This window comes from Chinchilla lanigera, unplaced genomic scaffold (genome assembly GCF_000276665.1).
Source record: "Chinchilla lanigera isolate Chin_1 unplaced genomic scaffold, ChiLan1.0 scaffold00131, whole genome shotgun sequence".
NCBI lineage: Eukaryota > Metazoa > Chordata > Mammalia > Rodentia > Chinchillidae > Chinchilla > Chinchilla lanigera.
The window spans coordinates 3,033,587-3,055,973 of record NW_004955532.1 but is presented as its reverse complement, the minus strand read 5'-3'; the positions used below and the strand labels follow the sequence as shown (position 1 = coordinate 3,055,973).

Here is a 22,387-nt window from a genome sequence, read left to right as displayed (position 1 = left end):
CTTCTGCCGCCCCGGAGGACACCTTCACAAACACACCGGGGACCCTGACGCGAACTGGAAAGCATTGTGTGTTTTTTTCTGCAGTGCCCTGACTGCCTGAGTGGCAGAGAATCTCCCTCATGGCCAGTTCTCAGCCTGAAAGAGCCATGTGCTCTGACAGGGACGTCTGTGTACTGCAGAGACCAGCCACTCAGGGAGGAGAGAGAGTTTCATGAGAAGAGATGAAATTCTCATCAGATTCAGTGACTACTCAAGTTCTTTACTGAGTGGATCCCCAATTTTAAGGGAGAAACATTCTCTGCATGTTCTGCAGGTAATCCTAAGAGGATGGAGAAATTTAGGCTCTACAGGCTTTCTTCTGGGAAGGGCATCCCCTCTCAAACTATGACAAGCTTCTTTTCCCCTCTTTCCTTTTCATGCTGTCCATACTTTCCCAGAATAGGTGACAGCTGCACTGGAAGCTGGGAGGGACTGAGATGACCACAACTTAACAGCGTGCAAGAAGCGAGCAATCTGAGTCTGGATAGCCCAACCTCCCCTCGGGACTCTGTAGCCAGGGTTGTCCCTAAAGAGGACGTTCTTGCCCGTAACATCTTGGCCCAGCATCTAACAGCTTTCCTCCTGCCTCCCTGCTGCTTCTGCCTAGAGTCCTGGGTGATGAGGACTGAGCTTTGCCTGGGAGCCAGGCAGGAGTAGTGCACTGCGTTCATACCCTTTGAGATGGGGGACTGCTCAGCAGAGAAGTTTCTCTAGAAATTATTTGGGGTCAGTCCCATGGTTGAAAATGGGGTGACGGTAAGTGAATAGGAGATTCAGGGCCACCCCAATCCTATCTTTGGCCAACATCCTCTGTAGGACCCTGCCAAAGAAAACCAGTTCTAGAAGACAGGCCCTCCCTGTGTGTATCAGTCCTTGGTCCAAAACCCGGCGGAGGCCAAAAAGCCAAACCAGTGTGGAGACCCTCTGGGGCCTGGTGTAGCCCCACAACCTATCTGATACCTTTAAGAGGAGCTGGCGTGAAAGTGCCAAGGGCTTTCTCAGATGTGAACCTGGGTCACTAGACATCATGGAGAAATTTGGGGTGGGAGAAAGAGGGGAAGGAGGAAGGGAGTTACAGAGGAAAGCAAGAGGGACAGAGGGCGGGGGAAGATGAAGATGGGGAAGGACAGAGGAGAGCAGAGACGGGGAACTGGCTCAGGCCATACTTCTACCTCTTTCAGTTCTTGGAGTGAAAACATCTCTAAAGAGATCCCTACAAGTAGGACATGTACTTTAGTTTCTTTCCTCTGCCTATGAAAGCCTCTATTTACCAGCACAGTGTCCTGAAAAATGTTCTTTGTCCTTGGGTTTCACTCCTTTGGGAGTGAGTGAATTAATGAGAGACCCTGAGAATTCCTGCCCTGAATACGGCACTGACCCTCGGCCTCCTGCCACTCTGTGGTGGGAACAGCTTCCCTTTCTCCCCTCCGCGCCTTCCCACTTTTCCTTGGCTTGTGGCACAGGTCTGGAGGAAGCGGCACCTGGTTGTACCGCAGCCAGAGGCAGGTCAGGGATCAGCTTACATGGTAGAGACTAGCCCGCATCATCTGGAACTGATCGATCAGCTTCTTATGCAGAGGCCGCATTTCTGGATGCACAAATTTCTCATGAACTGCTAGCCCGACTCCGAGGATATGGACCTATGAGGGTGCCAGATAAAGCCTCTGTGTTAAGCAGAGAGCAGTTCCTGAGAACTGCAGCCATCTTGCACTGTGCGGCCTTTCCCAATGCCTGTAGACCCCTAAGCCCTGCAAGCCATACCTGCTCCTGCATAAGCTCCTTGAGTTGGGAGATCTTCTCAGCATCTCCTGGGTGCTTGGTGATGTAATCTTTATCAAAGAAGGCCTGGAAGGGGAAATGTCAGGTTAGAAAGACTCTTGCAAGGATCACTACTTAGATGGGGCCTCAGAAGCCCGAGGCCAAAGGCAGCCAGGCTGTCTCACATGTGTATGTAGCACCAACTCCGGCACAGTTTATTAGAACCGCTGGCATTTACAGACGTGTTCCCATGAGAAAGACTGAAGTGGCCAAATCACTTGAATTGGACACTAGCCCCAACTCTTCCTGAAGCCTGGGTGGCCTGAGTAGTACAGGTAGGGCTAGTGGCCCAGAAGTTGGGGCTAGCCTTTTAGCCAGCCTACAATTCACTTTTCATGAAGGGTTGGCCCTCTAGAGCTCCCCCTGGAGGACACTTAACATCCTCCCATTATCCAATGGATTATCCACCTGAAAAAGATCAGAGAATAAAAGCAAAGGCCCCAGCAGAGCTGTGCTCCTGAAAGGAGGAGGGGCTAGGAGCTTACAGCCTCATCCGAGAATGACTCCAAGTCAGCTCAGCCAGGAGAGGCTAGCTGGGAAGGCCCCCAAGGAGGCTGTGATCTCGAGGAGACTGTAAACCACCTTCCCGGCCAGGCTGCCCGTGCAGACTTGGTCTGAGGTCTCAGCTCACCTCCTGGTAGCGCGCAATGCCTCCGTTGACAGCCGCATCAATCACACCATTCAGGCACATGCTGAGCAGGTTGATGTTTCCGTGCACCTGCTTGTGCTGATACTGGCTGATTAGGGCCCGCAGCTCCTGGTTCTTGTTCTCAACCACTTGGATGGCATTCTCCAAAGGGCTCACCTCCACCTACGGGCACAGAGCAGACAGTGTCCTCCCGGGAACGATGATCACCCCTCATCACTGTCCTGAATGCAGGGATCTGTGACTTGTGATGCTGAGCCCCTTTCCTTGCTCCTGTGGGCTCAGTACTCCCTGGGCCTTTTACTACTCTTCTGGTTTACAAGCATTTGAAAGAACAGCAACAGGGAAGAATAGTAGTTCTGAAACCACAAAGGTCTGGCTTCCTGAGCCTCAGAGAATGCCAGTTTTCTCCTCTGAAAACTGGCAGTTAAAAATACCTGCTCCCTGGGTTTGGTGTGTGGTGAGGAGGACAGAAGGTACGCGAAGCTCCCAGTACAGGATTGACCTGGGGGAGCCGAGGACGGGCAGGTGGCCAGAATTCTTTCTTTCTTCAGTCAGTCCTGAGAGAAAGCTCCCCAGAGCCATGGCTTGAGGGAGCAGCTGAGGCTCAGCCCTATCTGAGGCATATCTCACCAGTTCCCTCCTCTCCACCTCGAACCACCGGGAGATGCCAGGCAAGCTGTGAGTCAGGGTAAGTGTGGTGCGCTCGATCCACAGGCTCTGCAACGAGGGCACAGGGAGGAGCAGGCCGTTAGTCAGGTTTTGCCACACTCCGCCTACCTGAGGGATGCAACGATAGTGAGTTCTCAAGAAAGTGGGGCTTGCCCCTGCTTTCCTAGATTTGTTCACCTTGAATTCATTCTCCTTGTCCTTGGGGCCTTTGTGGAAAGGTCTGTCATACCGGAACTTCCTTACATTGTTGACACGATAGAAGCTTTTGACACGATCTGGGACCCTATCCATCTGCAGAACATCCACATAATCTGGAATAGGTGTCACTGCATAGATCTGCAAGTCTGGGTGTGAAGTGAAGGGGAAATCCAGACTTGCCAAAGAGACAGACCTGCATGGCTGACCCCCATCATCTCTTTAAATGAGAGAAACTCACAATGGCCCTTGTTCCCTACTGGCAGTGGTGGTGGAGGCAGATAAGGTCCAAGTATAGTAGGACAAATGTGTCTGCTCCAGCAGTGAGTCTCCCAGGCACTCAGCCAAGGTCAGAGAGCAACAACTAAGTGTCCTTGATGCCCCTTGAAGAAAGACAGGGAAAGAGGTCAGGATAATGCAGTGTCACCACCTACAGGGCTGAGAGAAGGTTGCAAGGACTCTGGCCTACTCATTGTAGGTAAACTGTGTTTACTACAACAAGCTTTCGGTAACATACAGTAGTATCTGACGTCTCTGTGGAAAGGAGTCTGCTCGACCTCACCTCTCTGGAACAAGTTTGGCACAGTCGTGGCGACTGCCCGGTGGCTCCTAAGGAGCTGTGTGAGGGGGTGGCGAGGGACACCGGCGTGCCATCGAACAACAGGCACTTCCGGTCTCCTCTTCCTCCTGCACCCCTGGTGCTCTGCCCCAGGCTACCTGATAGCAACAGTGCACGGGGAAGTGGAACAAGGAGCAGCACAGTGCAGCTGGTGTCCCCGCGACGGGAGCCCCAGTGGGAGCCTACTCACCCCGCACAGCGATTGCTCCTGACTGCCTGGCAAGCCCCGTGCAGGGCGGGGTGAGGGTTACGCTACTGATAGCAGTCAGCCGGAGGAACACCCCTCCGAGCTCCGTTGGGAGACCACGAGTAAGGCTAAGGACACGCCATCGCCTGCTATGTGAGGCACGAGTGCCTTGTTCAGTGTGGGCCTAGTGCTGAGGACACACTCAGGCTTTGGGCTATGCGTAACCTATGGGCACTTTTTTAATGGGTAATCTAAATAAGGTTGGAAGGCCAAAATGGTTGAGGGGAAGCTGACTGGGTGGGACTCACCCCTGGAACGCCATCCCTCCTCCCCCTACCAGTGTCAAAAGATACACTGGGCGTCGCACTGTAGGACGGCATCGTCAGGGTGGTTGGGGTGCTGCATGGCGACGGCCTGCGGGAACTCGCTGAGCATCCTTTGCTGGAAGGCCTCCAGCCTCTCATAGTCATGGCCACGGCACACGTATTCTTTGTTCTGTCAAAAACGTAAGACCGTGAAATCACTACGCCCTGCCTGTAACCCCCCATCACCACATAAACAAGGAGCCTCCTCTGTACCACGCCCTGTGCAAGCACAGGGCAAGCACGCAGTCTCTGCGTTAAGAGAAGACAGTTAAGCAGGAAAGGACAGACGAAGGGAGAATTGCACCGGGGCGGGCAGCCCTGGAGGTGGGGCACAAACACCATACACAGCACACACAGCTGGAGAGAACGTGCACGCGGATAACCCGTGTGAGGGTGGCTGAGGAGGCCAGCGGTAGTGCCAGGGTCACCTCTGTGGGCACTATCACATCATTTGACATGGGTAGGTGATCAGGTGTGCGCTTTTGAAGGAGAAATGGTCTAAACATTGTCCGGTGACCACTAGGTATTGAGCAATTGTTTATTGCACTGATAAACCTCTTTGGTACCAATTTCCTTTGCAAACATGTCAGCCAAGCAAACTGACAACATGCAAACTACACATTTCTTAAAGCTGTATGTCACATCACATTTGGTTTGGGATAAGTCTCATTTTTTCTCCTTGTAGCTGAAATCTCCTTGTGAGCAAGACAACCCCAGGCCTACAGCTCTGCTTATCTTACAGCTGGTCCCGACTGGGTGACTGGAGGAGCTTTGTCTGAAATCTGCTGGTGACACTATCTGCCCATCCAGCTGCCTCACCAGAGCCTTTGAAACAAACAGCGTCAGGCACTTAAGAACCCCCTTGACATGTCCTGAGAAGTAGAGGTAGAACTACAGGTAGCAGTAGAGCTAGAGCTAGAGGGAGAGGTAGGGGCAGGGACAGGGGCAGAGGGAGGGGCAGAAGGAGGGGAGGGGGAGAGAGCAGGAGAGGGAGGGAGGGAGGGAGACATATTGTCTGTATGATTCCTGAGTCGGCCAACCACAGGCCAGGCCTCAGAGCATCTCAAGCTTCTCAGAGCAGGGCTTCTGCCCCTTTCTATGCACCATCTTACTATAAGAAACTCAGCTATGTCTGGTCATGCGTCTGGATGAGTCAGAATGGAAGGGTGACATCGGAAGGGGAGGCGAGGTCAGGAGGAGCGGTTGCCAGGCGGGTAGACACCTCTAAGTCTCCTGATTGATACACAAAGTGGGCAGGCAAAGTAGTCTGTCACTCAGTATCTTCACAGTACTAGTCCCAGGATGCCCTTGCACATAGGAAAAACCATGGGTATTCAAGTTCCTTATATAAAATGGTATAATATTTTCATATTACCTATACATATCCTTCCTGTATACTGTAAATTATTTCTAGGTTACTTGCAAAATATAATACTATAAATAATTGTTATACTATATTGTTTAGGGAATAATGACAAGAAAATAAATCTGTATGTGTTCAGATGCATTTTTGCAGCATATTTTTCAACCATAATTGATTCAATCCACAGATATGGAACTCATGGATACGGTGGGCTAACTGTACTTGGGAAGAACTGACATTAACTTTTAAAAAATTTTTAGTACAGGGGATTGAGCCTAGGACCTTGCCCCTGGTAGGAAAGTACTCCACCACTAGCTACGTCCCCAGGACAAGCACTTTTTCACATTCCCTCACATAAATATATTCCTCACTAGTGTCTGTACGTGGATCAAATGAAGAAAAATAGGAATCCCACCAAAAGGAGGGCTGGATGTTTTCCTGTCTTCTTGTGCATTAGTAGATAACCAAATCTTTGAGGCAAGGAAGGCAGATGGTCCAGAGAAACCAAGCTGAGAGAACTAAAGTAATAGATGCCCGTGTGTTCAGGGGTGGTGAGGCAAGCCTTTTGGGGGAGGAAGAGGAAGACAGAGCACTGACCTTCAGGGTGATTGGTGGTCTCACGCATGCATAGGCAGGAATACCAGCATCCCCACAAAGGACAGATTTGACTGCCACTACTTTGCACTTCACCTGCGCCATCTATAAGGCAAACAGCTACCACCACTTGGATGTATTCCATTTGCCACAGATGAACTGAGCAGCTGGGAAAGCAGCATGAGGTGAGGGCTGTGAAACTTGTCCATATGAATCATAGCTCACAGAGACTGCTCTTTGGGTAGAAATGAGAATGAACGGATGGGTAACGTTTTCTAACACCCTTTGTTAATCTTCCATTCCTGGAACCTCTGAAACCACATCTGAACATTCAGACTGTTACTCGCAAGCATGATTTAGATGGACGACTGAGATGCAGGTTCCATGCCAGGTCATTCCTACCTGTCAGAAAATCTCAAGAACCCTGAGCTATGGGTGTACAAACTGTAAATCTATAGAAGGATAATAAAAGGACAGTAAATCATAATTTGCAAAGATGAAATGAGATGGAAGTTACAATTCTAGATGCATGAGTTTGTCAGAGAGCTTTCTGGAGATGGTGCTGATTTCTACATTTTTTTTTTTTTTTGGGCTTTTTTCAGGTACCGGGAACCGAACTCATGACCTTGTGCTTGCCAGGCAGGCACTTTTGCCACTGAGCTAAATCCCCAGCCCCTGATTTCTAAATTTTAAATAATCCCTTGTACCTCTTTCACTGACCTCCATGACTATTGCTGCTCTATGATCCATACTGACGGAAGCAGCAGATTTGCCCCTTCTGAAATGCCTGGACTGGGTAACGGAGCCCTAGTTCTCCTAAGGAACTGTCCTCTCATTCATATTCTGCGGCTAGGAACATGGCTGTGCAACAGGGTTGGAGCCGCCCTGGGTGTCACAGTCAGGTAGAGGAAGCTTCTTGTCCTTGTAAGATCTGCTCCCTCCCAGATCACTTTTCCTTCCAGCCTAGAATGATTATTACCCAGAAAAGTGTAAGTTGACCTGATTTCCATCTGAAATGTGGTTATCCTGGACTCTGCTGTTAGCCGACCGAAATTGTTTTCAAACCCTTGATGTGATACTGTTACAATACCAAGCTTGCTACTGCTCACGGCTAACACAATTTTCCAGTAAGATGGAATTCCAAACATACCAAAGGGATCCTGCAATTTCTCCCCACTGCTTGCTGAGCTTTATGGGACACTAACTTTTAATAAGACATTGGAACGAAGGATAATCAGAGGTAGTGTACGCTGTTTCAAGTGTACGCTGGGACTCACTTATAAGGACAGCTTCACTTCAGTCACCTGAGAACAATGTATTTCTTTGGAGTACAGCTTACATGCCCAAGAGGACTACTCTTGGAGCCTATGGGCTGTGCTGAATAAGTAAGAAAATCACACACTGTTTTGGGGCTGAGCCAATGTGGATGTTTCCACCTCCTGTGGAAACCTGCACTCCCTGTGCAGCTTTTGCTCTTGGCCTCATATGCATGCTTACCAGTGAGAGTGCTAATTCAGCAGCTGCTTGTCGTAGCAGGCTTGCGAACAAGGGGAAGACGGGCTGGGGATGGGGCAGCACTGAGCACAAGTTAATGTGCGCTGAGGGAAGCTGAGGGTGCCCAGAGGCTGGAAAGAGAAATGTAGGCTTGCTTCCCGATGGTGCTATTTCTCCATGGAGGAAACCGGCAACACCCAGGCACCATAAACCGATCCCTACATGACACTGTGAAAGGCATAAATGGCAACAATTTGGAAAGCAAGCTTCGAACTACTCAAGATGCTAGGAAACTGCTTTCTAGGGACAAAACAGCTCTTGATAATATAATCCAAGCTGGTCTGATTCCTAATCTTGTGTCCTTTGGCAGAAATGATGCAGTTCATTCAGTTTGGATCTGCTTCGGTGCCCGCTAACGTTGCTTCTGGGACATCAGCACAGACCCAGGCTGGGGTGGATGAGGTCCTATCCCAGCATTCCTTTCTGTGTCAGCATCTCCCCCTGATCACATCAGTGAACAAACTACAGGGGCTCTCAGAAACCTTGCAGATGATGATTTTGTTTTCTGGTATTTTGTTATCAAGCATGGTGAAGCTGACTCACTGTTAATTCTTCTTGCAGTGGCTGGTATGTCGTCTTTAGCCTGTTGTTACAGTCTTATTTGGGCACTTTTAAACTTCTGTCTCAAGAATCCTGCACCTCCAACAGATGCCCCTGGATAATTCTTCCTACTTGAGTTTGTCTCCTGCTCACGATCCAGAAGCATTAGCAGATAACTGTTAGGCTGCTTCCCACCCGAGAGGTGGTCCAAATAAACAGTGAAACAACAGTGAAAAAGTTGTACCCTAACTTGTGAAGCTTCTACGACTTATTCAGCAGCTAGCCCTGATTTCCACACTAACAACAACAGGGAATTATTGTCAGTGGGATAGAGGAGGATTTCCATAGCTAAACTTAGTGTTTTGTAGCACCTTCAGGGCTCCAGGAGCCAAGTGGACTTACTCTCTAGGTTATTTCAAACCAAGAGTTCTCCGTTTTGGTTGTATGCACAAGCTGAGTGTTGAGGTCAGGGCTATACTTGTACAGTAGGCTGAGAAGAGACAGCATGGAGGTTCTATGCACCAGAGGCAAAAGTTGGAAGACATGTATGGTACATTATTAGATGTTGGTCACTTCCTGAAGGAACATGGTAGATTTTGTTTCTTTGGTTTTTTTTTTTTCCTCCAGTACCAGGAATCGAACTCATGACCTTGCACTTGCCAGGCAGGCACTGTGCCACTGCGCTAAATCCCCAGCCCTGGAATATGGCAGATTTTGTAGGAAAACTATCCTCATACTTTCTTGGCAGCTACAGAATAATAGAGCAGACTAAAACTGAGTCAAAGTTAGTAGCCAGGCCAATCAAATAAATCCAAATACCTTCTATTAACTGGTCATTCCTTTAGAAAGAAGTACCCAGTAGAACGGACAAAAAGGGAAGAGTAAGGTCTCAAGCGGATCATATGTATGTTATATATAAATGCTAGTGACCACCTGGGACTCACCCGAAGGAAGAAAGGAAACTTCCTGCCATAGAAGCCGACTCGAAAGAACTCAGGTTCCAGGCGTTGCTGCTCCATGATGTTGTCATAGTAACTGGCTTCCATTTTCTGTGAACAAGAAAGGTGACTGCCTTCAGGTTGGCTGGGCTGTTGCCGGTCCAAAGCAAGTTCTCCTGGGCCCAAGTGGACACTGACTTCTGGAAAGGGATCCATGGCGGCTCAGTCTAGGTGAGAAGGAAGGGAGCCTCTGCCCATGAACAGCGTCTCTTCAGGGAGCTGCGTCACGGAAGAGGAAGCCCTCCTTCTCCATCACCATCTGATGTGGGGTGAGGACAGCCTGCCCACTGCAGTCCTGTGAGGGTACTCTGCATGTCCTCCCAGGACACGACCTACCTCCCTACAAATCTGAGTTTCGCGCTCAAGGGGCACACATTTAACACTAGCCTTTTTCGCCCAGGGATTTTGATTTGACTGATACTCACTGTAACAGTTAATCCCTAGCTAGGATTGCTTGTAGCTCACTGTCAGCAATTCTCAGTGTCGTGTCAGTCTGTGTCCATTTTTAAAAGTTTGTCCATCTATTCTCTGACCAAAGGTGCTAATAACCATAGTGAAGAAGGCTCAGTTGCCGGCATCACTGGTACCAATTCCAATTTAAAATATTTTAAGCTTGAAAAGTTATTGACCTTTTTTTTTTTTTTTTTTTTTTTTCCGGTACCGGGAATTGAACTCACAACCTTGCGCTTGCCAGGCAGACGCTGTGCTGCTGAGCTAAATCCCCAGCCCCCAAGCTTGAAAAGTTAATATCCATGATGTTTAACATTACCAAGGTCAGTATAGTTTTTAGTCTTGTCTGACCTGGCTTCACATTCAGAAAAAAACTGAACAAAACTTTAACTGGGAAACTAATGAATTTAATCAAGTCAGGTTGTCAGGGGCCAGTGGCCTTCAAAAACTACTTCTAGGACATTGCGCCCAAGTCCCAATCTGAACAAGAGAACAGGGGAGAGTCTGCAACAAGCATGATGGTATAGGGAATGTAGCTGAGATCACTGCCTTCTCTATGCTGATAAAATCAGCGGCCGTTATGATTCAGAACCCAAAACCGGCAACCAGGAAAAATATGGTGCGGACCCTCACAGTCCACGGGGCTCCTGGTGTAACTTTGTAATATTTTGCTTGAAGGAAGGGAGAAAGGACAAGGTGCTTAAAATTGGTCACAAGACAAGAGTGCGGAAAGTTCTTATAATGTAGTTTTTAGATGAAACATCCTTGAACAAAACCATTTACATAAAAATGCTTCATAAAGTTGAGATGCTATCTTCTGTCCAAAACTCCTGTCCTATTGTGTCTGTGTGAGCGTCTTTCTCTGAGTACCAGATGTCCTTAGGGTGTGGATCACAAAATCCTTTGTTAGGCAAGTGTTTTGGTTCCCCTGTCAGCCTTCAGGATGCTGAGGGCAGGAACTTCGGCCTCTGTTTCTCTTGTACTGTGCACAGCATTAAACCAAGGGCCTTACACCCCACACAAGAAAGCTCATTCAGAAACTGATGTCAGGAAAATCCAGGCAACTCTGGTCAGAGGAGGGGGAAGAGGTAAGGGACAGCGCTCACCCGAATCCAGCTGAGGCTCTGGTAATCGTAGAGACTTTCGTACTGACATGCCAGCTCCCTGCACAGTGGGATCCCAAACTCCCAGCTCTGCATCAGAAGGAGGAACAGGGCTTTAGCACCTCAGGCACCCTTAGAATGGTCTAAGCCTACATAGAGCACAGCAGTAGTTACAACAAAAGGCCTCCTGCTAGTTCCAGCTTGTGTGTCAGGGAACACATGAAGCACGACACACAGCACTGTGGCTTTCCAGCTCAAGCGCAACTTTCTGGTGTCCGTTCAAATGTCTCCACTCCCAGACCCTCCCTGATTATCTTGTCAGGAATAGGCACTTCTCTTCTTTTTCTTTCTTGCTTTTTTTGTCTTTTTGTAATACTGGGGATTGAACTCAGGGCCTTTGTAGTGAGCTTTATCCCTAACCCTTTTTATCTTTCTTTTATTTTTGATACAGTGTCTTACTGAGTCACCAAGTTGCCTAGGCTGGGCTTGAACTTGCAGTCCACCTACCTCAGCCTTGCAGAGTGCTGGAATTGAAGGTATGCAAGAACAGGAATTTTTCCTCACAGTTTGGTTGTTACCCTGAAGTCACTTTATTTTTTTAAAGTTATTTACTTTTTCATTAGTCTGATTTTAGATGGCAAACTGCATGAAGGAATAAGCCATTTATTTACTTTATCCTCGGAGCCAAGAACAGTATCAGACATGTATCAGGTACTTGGTAAAGATTTACTTAATGAATTAATGATGGGGACATTGATTGATTGATTGATTGAGACAGAGTCTTGCTATGCAGTTCAGGCTGGCCTTGAACCCACTACAGGCCCAGGCTGGCCTCAAACTCATGGCTATCCTATCCTCCCAAGTGCTGGGGTTACAGAAGGGTGCCACTCTGCCTGGCTGGTAACATGACATTTAAATTAAGATCATTTAAGCTTAGAGACAAGAATGGAAACCAAGAAGAAAATTACTACACAGAATTTGACAATGTCCTTTATGGAAAGACTGGAACTTTAAATTAGACGATCCTGGCCTAGTCAGATCCCAGGCATTCTGGTGATATGGCTCCTGTTACGGTCATAGGCCCATCTAACAGGTGCCTGAGGAAGGCTGCAGTGGAATCATGAAGAGGCAATACTGTCCACTTCTCCCTTCTTTCAAAAATATAGTTCAGGCTTCCTTTCTCTTGATTAAATGGGGAATCATCAGTTTGCTTGACGTCTTACCCAGGCACTCCTCTCCAACTTTTAAAAACTAATTAAAATTTATTGTAGAAAATGTTATGTATGTAGAAAAGTGGGAAGCACAGAAGAATGAATGCCTAGGTGCCCACAGTCCAGCCTCAATAGTGACCAAGTAAAGGCCAATCATGTATCATTCATGCCCCATCAATTTATTCCTCTCTGTAGTTTCTGGAAAAAAACCCTCAGATATCGTAAGTATACAAATGAATTTTTCAGTGTGAATCTTTGAACAATAAAGGTTATATATATTTTTAAAATTAAAAAATTTTATTAGTGGGTGTTTACAAGTACATAATGATTATATCTATCATGGTGAGTTGGTCCATGTACATCACACATCTAATTCTCTTTACTTCCCTTTCTCCTCCGGTCTCCCTCCAGATGTAGGTTCCCTATGGGACCTGGTGCTAGTTTACAAAGTACTATTTGAAGTGGCACTGAGGAAGGCAGTTTTATTTGAGACTGTATTATTTAAAAAGAGCGTATTATTTATGTCCTTTGAAGAAACTAATGCCATATGGATTGAAACTGCAGGACCAATTAAAATACTGAAACAAACCAAAAAGAATGTTAAATGGACCCTGGCTTTCTGCTCTGTTACAGTGCCTCTGCCTCAATGAGCCGGAAAACCTTTTACACCACCAAATCACGGCTTTCAAGGCGGCCCATGTCAGTCTCCCTTTCAGCTCCAGCTGGCCCCAGGGCGTGCTGCAGCCGAGGACGCCTAGCAGGGTCTGCCTGGAGGGCGCTCCGCGGGGACTGCTGGAGCAGCTGTGCTGGGTACAGACCTCTGCCCGGCCTGTCCGGCGCGGTCTCGCAGGGGTTGCTCATTGAGGTGGTGAGGGCCCCACGAGGGGCTAAAGGCATTCCGCTTGCCGATGGTCGTTTCCTCTAAAACACAGCTCCTCCAGTGGACCAATGCTCGTCTCTCTTGCTGGTATTTCTGCCCTGAGCTGTAACCCTGCTGCTCCAAAGTGCCTTTCCCCTAACTGTCTGTAGGGTGAGACAGGACCAAGAGTTTCAAGACACCCTGCCAGCCTTGAGGGGTGTACTGGAAAACCGCTGGGTCTCTAGGGCTTTTGAAAGCCTCCAGTGCACACATACAGGGAAACTTCTGCAGGTACAGTACATCTCCACCCTTACCCTCTCCCTTGGTTTCTCTCTTCTAGGCAACAGGCCAAGCTAATTTAAAAAGTCCTGACCAGTGCCTGAACCACTTCCACCAGCTCTGGCAGGTATGTGCTTCTTCTACATCCCGGTTTTGGCCCATCACAGATGGCACAAACGCTGCACTGTCTGCTAGTCGAATAGCACAGGAAGGGGAAGGCCTGGGTCTTAGTCTGGCAGTCTTTCTCCCTCTGTTTACACAACTTAGAACGAAGTTATTCCTTTAGAGGCACAGGCCATAGTGAACACTCCACGGGGAGCCTCCTGCCCCATGACCAGCCTAGACATGAGGGTTTTTATGCCGGAGGCCTTTGTCCTGCTTCCTCTATGTCTGCTCCCTCTGCCTGGGTGTGAAGGAGCAGGTCCTATCTTCGTACTCTTTTTCTCATCTCTCACTCTGCCCACACCGTTTCTTTGAGGTGCCCCCGGCCCCTGTCTGGCTGGGAGAGTTAATCTGCTATGGACAAAAGCCCAGTCTACCTTGGAGTAGGTTCCTATGTTAGCCACTGCACTTCTAGAGAGAATGACCAGACTAGGCTATGGCCATGTGTCACCTACCTACTTAAAAATGAACATGGCACCAACAGGGATTGGGTTGTACATTTAAGGCATACAACAGAGATACGAGGAGCGTGGGGAAGAAGAATCAAGAAGGGCCTGGCTTGTGCAGCAGGATGTGCTGGCGGTGCTGAAGGACAGACCCTCTTGCCTGTTCCTCGTCTTACCCTGTTTCGCTCTTCTCCTGTTGCTAGGGTGACTTTTCTCCTCATGCCACCCCTGGCCCATAGGAGCCTTGCTCCTGCAGCAGTGGCTTTTGCTCTTTAAGACAAGCTGGTTAGCCTCACGTCCTACTTCCATCAGGAGTGGAGGCACGGAAATAGAGAAGGTGCACCTTCTGCACATGCCTAAGCACGGACCTGGTAAGCGCCCCTTGGAGAACGAGTTCATGAAAGGACTGAATGAGCAATTCACTGGAAGGAGCGGGGAGACCCCTAAGAAAGTGGCCCATGGAGCCTACTCGACCTTCTGCCCGCTCTGCCCGTCCTTGACGTGCGGGGAGGCTTTGCACTTCACTCCTGGTCCATGTGAAGATTTCACCCTCATTTGCTATGTGCTGCTGTCGTAGTAGTGTGATGACGAGTTAATGCTCACACATCTCAACAGGACGTGTGCCCTGTTAGGAAGCTCTCCACTCTGCACTCTGTGCCTTTGGGAAGAAAGTAAGAGAACCAGTACACGAAAAGCATTCACACCGGGTCACCAAACCTATGTCCTGTCCGGGTCAGGAGGGCCTACTATGCATGTGCACAGTGGCAGGTTGTTTAGTGCCAGGAAGGCAGGCCTACAGCTGAATGAGGGATGCAAGCCAGGCTCCAGACCGGAAGGGGAAGAGGCTTTGGGCCAACACTATGAGCTCAGTCCTGTGCACTGGCCGAGAGAACTACTTCCCCTTTGGGTTGGTTACAGGAGAATCTCTGCAGTTCTGTAAAGGTTCTTGCCTCACCAGTGCATTCTCTGTGAGGGCTGCGTATGCGCACATGTGTGTAGGTTTTCTGAGTAAACTTTTTTCTTGAGTTTTGAGATAATATCTTGCTCCATATACTTCAGGCTGACCTTGCTCTCATGGTGATTCTCCCGTCTCAGCCTCCTGTGTGCTGGGATTATATGTGTGTGCTACCATGCTTGGCTACTGAGTGAATATTTTTGACAAATACCAAATACCAATACCAAAGTACTTGGTATTTGTCAAAATACTTTGTTGTGTGTTTTCTGATTTATGGGCAAAAGCAATTAACATTTAATCTTTCTGATGATGAAAAAGTTCACTCTGAACATCTGTTTCAACGTGAGTCAGAGGCTCAGCCACTACAGCTTCCTGAACGATCCCATTTCAAATTGTAAAATGTGCTCAAAGCTTCGTCATTACTAAGGACAGGTTCGGCAAGTCTTTCCAGTGCATGGCCACACCCAGTGGTGAGCTCTCTGGAGACGGGAGCAGCACTGACCAGGAAGCCCCAAGGAAGCCTTAACTAGCACTGACCTCGCAGAAGCAAGTCTGCTTTAGAATAGTCCCAGTCTGACAGAAAGCCGGCCAGCGCTAGAGGTAAGGGAAATCCAAGGTGAGAACTTCTGCTAGTGAGAGGCAACGCAGACCTCCTTTGGCTCTAGTTATGATCCACTTGTTTTTACTACTTATAATTTTTACACCAGCAAGTTAGAAAGCCGCAATAATTCTTTAAATAAATCCCGTGCAGACTTTCAGAAGCCTGTGCTGCAACAGCATCATCACGTATAGATGAGAAAAATATGTGAGATTGTTTCTTATAACCTGGAATGGGCTTCCAAGCCACAGAATTAAGCTGTTGTTGTCCTTTAACCTCTGCCCTAGAGAAAATCCTCCAAATCCAATGCTAAATGTGAGCACCCACCCTCCCACCCCCTCATATACCACTGCCTTCAGCTGTGCCAGCCCCACAGTGTCAGGATGCCATGCACCACAGCGGTAGCTTAGGGGCTGAGCAGCGTGCCTGGTGACACCTACTTTGCCTTTGTTGAAGTAGTGGATGATCTTCCGGCACAGTCCCTCCTTCCGCTGCCACTCTGTCTGGGATGGGTAGTGCAGGAACTCCCGCAGCGGCCGATCCTCCCACTGCAGCAGCTCACAGTAAAGGAGCAGGGTGAACGCAGCCTCTGTGGGGAAAGGCAGCATGGAGGCGCAGGCCTTCCTCTCAGGGGCCAGAAGCAGGTAGTGAGGCTGGGCAGAGCGAGGGCTAGGCACGTGCAGCCCAGGTCAGGGACACCAAGGCTGCCCAGGAAGCCAAGAGCCCACGCCACAGAAGAAGAAGAAGCCATAGATGCCGGTAGCTACCTTTCTCCTAGGGCCTGGTTTCCTGTTCTGGGGATCGAGGTAAAGAATAAAGAATTCTCAGGTACCCAAGACCCTGTGCACAGATCATCCTGCTTGGGTAACTGGCATGCTAGGGAGTGCTTGGGTTCCTTTTGCTCGCTCACTATGGTTTCCTTTCTGGTCTTCTCAGAACGTGCTCTAGCGGGTGAACACCAAGCAGTCTTCCCTCAGCTCTTCCTAACACACCTGTAATGCCTCCAGATCCATTTTTCTGGCCTCAGCGTGGCCAAGGGGGGGGGGGATTCTTTCCTCTCATCTTTATCATTTCTAAAAGGACCAAAAAGAAGCAGTATGAACGGTAGTAATTGTGGGATGGGCCTGGAGCCGGAGGCTGCATTCCTGGGGGAACCCCAGAGAACAGCAGCCCCAGGCTGGAGCCTGGAAACACCTGACCCCACATACGGAACCATTAGTGGCAGCTATGTAAAGACACAGCTGTGAAGCAGTGTAGCTTCCTAGATTGCGAGGGGTGAGTCACACTGAATTAAGCCGCCGTTCAGGGTCCTCCTGTCACAGTCTTCTCTGTCCGTTCCTATTTGCTTATTTTTAGTGGGCATTTCTATTGGCAAGTTAGTTTTTGCTCTTCTTGGCTTTCACGGCCCTAAAACCTGCTCCGCATTCTGATCCATCTTGTAGCTCCTTTCCAGGCTTACCGGGCCCACTTGCCTGAGGTCTCTCTAAAGCCTCCTCACCTTTGCCTCTCTCCTGTGTGTCCTGCCACTGCCTGCCCGGGGTGCACACACCTCTTCCTTGCAGCTAGGAAACCTTTTCTCTCTGGGTACAAAAGAGCTTTTTCCCTCTGTGGTACCCAAGTTCTCCCTTTGGAGCCCAACCAGAAGACATCTTGTCCTTCTCAGTCTATACTCTTTTTTGATGTCATTCCTGAAGCCTTCGGAGATGAGGCTTAGTTCCCTCTCTGTCCAGGTTGCTGACCCAGCCTCCGTCAAGGCCCGGTCCGCTGGAGGTTAGTAAATGCTACTACCGATTCATGGAATTTATCAAAATCTTCGTATTCACTGCCCTCTCAGAGAATTGCGGGTATCGTGGGTGGAATTAGATGCAGAGGACAGTAGATCTAAGCTGTGCTGTGGTATTCTACTGTATGGTATGCTCTGCAATGCTGTGTTATGCTATTCTGTTCTCGCCTGTTGGCGGGGTCTCACTATGTTGTGCAGGCTGGCCTTGAATTCGGGATCCTCCTGCCACAGCCTTCCAGGCAGAGCACAGTCATTTTAGGTATACTTTTGGCAAGGTGTGCTACCAGAAAATGTGACATCTACACCAAGCACTCTCTAATATCTAGAGATAAGGAGGGAGGACTGTTTCTACAAATCCATCAAATTCTAGTAACATTTTTAGAGAGGAAAAGCTCAAATTTCCTTGTCTGTCATACAAATTCAAGTCCTATAGCCTAATAGCTAAGATGTAGTGGCTGGCAACCACAGCGGAAAAGACGGCTATTTGGGGGGAACTATGATACAAGGTGTTCAGAGAGAATACAAACGCGTGCATACACCCTCCTGATTCAGAGCAGCTCTCAGTAAACAGAGTGAGACAGGCATTTTGAATTAGACTGCAGACATAATGACAGGGTGCCTGTCTGTGGCTGTCAAGTCAGATGAATACTCTCCACTGGGAGCTCAGAGCGGGGCTGCTCTGCAGTTGCAGGGAAATGCTGACGGCCAGGCAGATCTGCCAGTGAATCCCAGGGTTCGGGGTATTATGTTGTTAAGGCCTCACTGAGCTCCAGCTTTTAAGAGACAGGTTCTGTTTATGAGGACTGACAACCCGCTGGGATGCTCTAAGCCTGGTGCATCAGCATTGGGAGGCTACCCTGGAGGCCTCAGAAGGGAGGGTGGTAATGGAGAATGGGAAAGTCTCAGGCAGTGGAGGACATGGTCCAGAGACAGACATAAGTGGAAGTTCTGCCTGCTTTCTCTCTGCCATGTGCCAAAAAGGAGTTCGGAGAGAGGAGTGAAGTGGAGGGACAGCACGGGCCCTAACACTCCGCTGCAGGTGGCAGGAAGCAGCCCGCAGCCTTTCTCCGCGAGCTGGGAAGACCTCGCCAGTCTATTCTCAAGGGCAGCGTTGCCACTCTCGCTACTCACCGGTGTAGTTTTCGATCTGTAAGTGCATATCACAAAGCTTATGGATGTATCGGATATACATTTCTTCTTTGTTAATCTCAGATTTGTAGAAGTTCTGTAAGAGAGAAAAGGAAATACACATGGAGTGAGAGAGTCTGCCACCTGTGGAAGCCACTCCTGAACTTCAGACCACTGGCTAACGCTCTGGGTATGCTAGGCAGGAGGCGAGGACAGATCGTGGAGGCAGATTCCACCGGAAAAGGAAACAGCCAACCAGAAGGACAGAAGCTCTGCTGAGTCTGTGCGGGTCCTGAGGAGTGTGAGGGAGAAAGGCACAGAGCCAACTGATGGGGATCAGGACAGCACATCAGACTGTGTCGGGGTTGGCAGGGCCTTGGCAGGAGGCCAGGTTAGAGTTCCGCCCGAAGAAAAACTCATCAGGAGGGAATGTGTCTGATGAGGGTCAGGACTCCAAGGTAACCATGCTAGAGCTGAAATTCTGACTCAGATCTTTAGGCCTACAGCCACATATCATAGAAAGGCCAAGCCAGTTGCAGTGCGGAACAGGAACGGCCCACTAGGCGGACAAGGAGAAAATCCATGTCCTCTCACCATTAGGTTAACCGTGCAGCCAATCTTCTTATTCTCTGTTTCTTCTCCTTTCATACAGTCCCTGGAAGGGAGAACATGGGTGAGTACCCGTGGTATGAAGTGGTGCCCTGGCACAATACACAGAACTGCAGTGTCCCTGGGCCGTTAGTGTGAACAAATCTCAAATCAGGATGCCTTCTAACAGGAAGTGATTCCTCAAGTGAATGCTACTCTGGGAGCTCCTTCTGAGACGGTATCCACTCCTAGGGTTCAGCTGAGATCCTTGTTCTGGTGGCAGTGTGGGGAGAATAGATGTGTCAGGCAGGGCATTAAGCGGCACCTATCAATGTCCTTATCACAGATGGATGTGTCAGTAAAGTGGAAGGTCAAATCCTCAGGTTCCCCAAAAGAGGGGCACAGAGCTGTCTTTAAAGGGCAAGTTTCATTTTGTGCAACGGTGCTGATTAGGTCTTCTACTCAAGGTTGTAGTTTCAGAACGCTGTGGCCACGGCAACCATGGCATGATTGATGGGTAGACCATCTATCCTTCCTTTGCTTTAGTCTTTGGAACCATCTTTCACAAGTAGCAGGTGCTTCCTGCTGATTCAGAGACAGCTTTAGCCAAGCAGGGTATGGGTGTACCAGGGGTTAGGGCTGAGCTGTGAGAGACACGACAGTTAAGGGCACAGAGAATGGATACTTCCCAAGGGAAAGAGCTGGCAGGTTAAAGTCAAGCTCCTGTGGGAAGGAGCAGAAGCCTAGCACAAGGAGACAAAAAGAGTGAGCACCAAACTGGCAAATCCAGCCGGCCCAAGGGCCAGATGGCTGACTGGTTTCGGGTAACATGCAGAGTGGCAAGAGGCATCCCTCTCCCCTCTGACCATCCAGGGGCTCAGTCAGTCAGCCCTGGAGAGGGAAATGAGCCCTTGCTTAGCCATTTTGGCATTCAGTAGTTTCTCTTTTCTATCAAATATCTGAAACATTTACCAGGCATCACTTTCTCTTTGGCCATAACTAGAATTTCCCAGCCAGATCAATGAAAGAGAAAAGAACTGGTGTCAGCGCTGTGAGTGCTGCGGGCATTTTCAGACATGTCTGGTCCACACCTGCCTCCCTCACGGACTGTCAGCAGCAGACCTTGTGTTGCTCTGTATCACTTCTGGGGGGCTCCTCAACAAAGTTCAAAGTCTTCAACTTGGCTGTAGCCACCACTCCCCCTTTAGCTTTTCCTCTGGATTGTGAACAGGGAAGAACTGCCTGAAAGAGGCTTCTGAGGCACCTGGCCCACCTGTTCACAGGATCTAATAGAACAACCACTGCACCCTTAATTATTCTGTCATGAGGATTCGGGTGGGAGCGAACGGTGCCTTTTGGGAGTCAAGAAAAAAGTGATAAAGAATGGGTAGGAATGCTGAAGAGATGAAACCTAGTCCAAGTGATAGTGCTACAAGAGTTCAGACACGAAAGGAGAACATTTTCCACCCGTGTGGTAATGAGGAGAAGGAGCTGGGCTTTGCCTTGTGAGGCCCTGAGAAAATAGGCGAAAGCTTGCACAAGCACAGCTGTGCTACAGGAGGGGATGCTCTGGCTGCGAACATGTTTCTCAGGAGTTCCATTTCCACAGCGAGGCCAGTGCACTGGACAATGACAAGAGCACTGCCTACTAGAGTGCCTTCCACTTCAGCAGCAACTGGGAGGTGGTCTAAACACCACCGTTTCTTGACCCATGGGTTGAAAATGTTCTCCTTTCGTGTCTGAACTCTTGTAGCACTATCACTTGGACTAGATTTCACCTCTTCATCACTCCTACCCATTCTTTATCACTTTTTTCTTGACTCCCAAAAGGCACCGTTCGCTCCCACCCGAATCCTCAGGACAGAATAATTAAGGGTGCAGTGGTTGTTCTAGTGTTACTTTTGGACTAACAAACAGCCACGATATGACTGGGAAGGTAGGCTCTCATGGACACTTCCTATTCCACAAGAACTCACAGACTGAACATAGCATAAAGATCTCTGAGCTCACAGTCTGCTTCCTCTGACTGCTTATTGATAAGACTTGGAGATAGAAACAGCAAACAATGCATTCACAGAAAAGGGGGGATCCCCATCCCTGGAAAAGCACTAAAGTCCTGCGGGGGCTCATTGTGGTAGCAGGTAACACTTCCCTGCTCGTCTACTAAGGAGCTGTACCTGCTCCTGGCGTTGCTTTCCTCTTCCCTCACGTTATGCCTATTCCTTAACTTTCTGGATGGAAGGTCAGATGGTTGCACATCTCTGGGATGCCTCCTGGGCACACTGCCGTATTTTAGAGGCAGGAATCCCGGAAACCCTGGCCTACTTCTGACAGATAACTCTGTCCCTGCTCATTAGTAGATTCCTAGTGACTGCGGACGGCACTCAATGACAGAACAGTCCTCCTCACGGAGGGCACCTGGCTTCAATTTTAAGTCCAAAGAATGTCCCTCGAGGGAGTGTCTTACTAAAAAAAAGGTCAGGCAAATGCTTGAGGAAATACCTGTAGTCAAGAAGGCGCTCCATGAGGCGGGTGACTGAGGTCACAAAGGAAATGCCGGTCTCGCGCCACGTTTCCTGTTCCACCTTCTCCAGCAGGCTATTGGAGGGTAGGAAGCAAACACAATGCATGAGTTTCCTCTGGGCACGACAGTGAGGTCCAAGAGCCCATGGGAACTGTGACGGAGCTGGAGACGGCAGACTTACCACATGGCAGTCTTACCTGGGGTAGGGCCCAAACAGCTGGGTTCTACTCCATGAAGCAGAAAGCAAAGACAAGGAGGTTACTGGACTGGCAGCAACAAAGAAAGTATCTCCCAGTTCTCTGTATGTGTCTCTTACAATGTCAATGGCATGGAGGTGAGGGAAGAGTTCACACTGTGGGGTCTCTTTTCAAGGGAACGGCTACATAAGAGCTCATGAAAGAACAAGTCAAAGGCTTTGCCAACCGATCAGTTGTCTGTATTGCTGCCCAGAGCCATTCTCAGCAAACATACAACTAACCTCTTCATGTAAATCAAGGGGCGGATTCCCACCAGCCTCCAGAGCCAGGCGTGAAGCACAGTGAACAAGTACACAACTACAGCCAGCCATCTCTGTTGTCAGGGGACGCTCCCAAGCAAAATGTGCCACACCCAGGAGCCCCATACCAAGGGCTTATTTTTATGTGATAGTCCCAAGTTCCTGTCAGGTTAGAAAAGCCTCTGGCTTCTCCAAAAAGCCAGGGTTTTGAGATC

At 49.1% G+C, this 22,387-nt stretch overlaps 1 protein-coding gene across 6 annotated transcripts in view; it reads right to left on the bottom strand.

Moving 5' to 3' along the window:
- Dock3 (dedicator of cytokinesis 3) overlaps window positions 1–22,387 on the bottom strand; it is a gene marked incomplete at its 5' end in the record, with an annotated part of 457,227 nt that overhangs the window by 17,953 nt on the left and 416,887 nt on the right. For 5 of the 6 annotated variants that reach the window (XM_005410370.2, XM_013507624.1, XM_013507620.1 and 2 more), the window contains 13 exon segments: window positions 1,563–1,679; window positions 1,801–1,884; window positions 2,489–2,668; window positions 3,137–3,223; window positions 3,353–3,519; window positions 4,530–4,671; window positions 9,537–9,641; window positions 11,147–11,233; window positions 16,094–16,242; window positions 18,568–18,661; window positions 19,159–19,219; window positions 21,655–21,750; window positions 21,874–21,900. In XM_005410370.2, coding sequence (XP_005410427.2) covers window positions 1,563–1,679; window positions 1,801–1,884; window positions 2,489–2,668; window positions 3,137–3,223; window positions 3,353–3,519; window positions 4,530–4,671; window positions 9,537–9,641; window positions 11,147–11,233; window positions 16,094–16,242; window positions 18,568–18,661; window positions 19,159–19,219; window positions 21,655–21,750; window positions 21,874–21,900 — 1,396 coding nt within the window. 6 annotated transcript variants of the gene reach the window in all.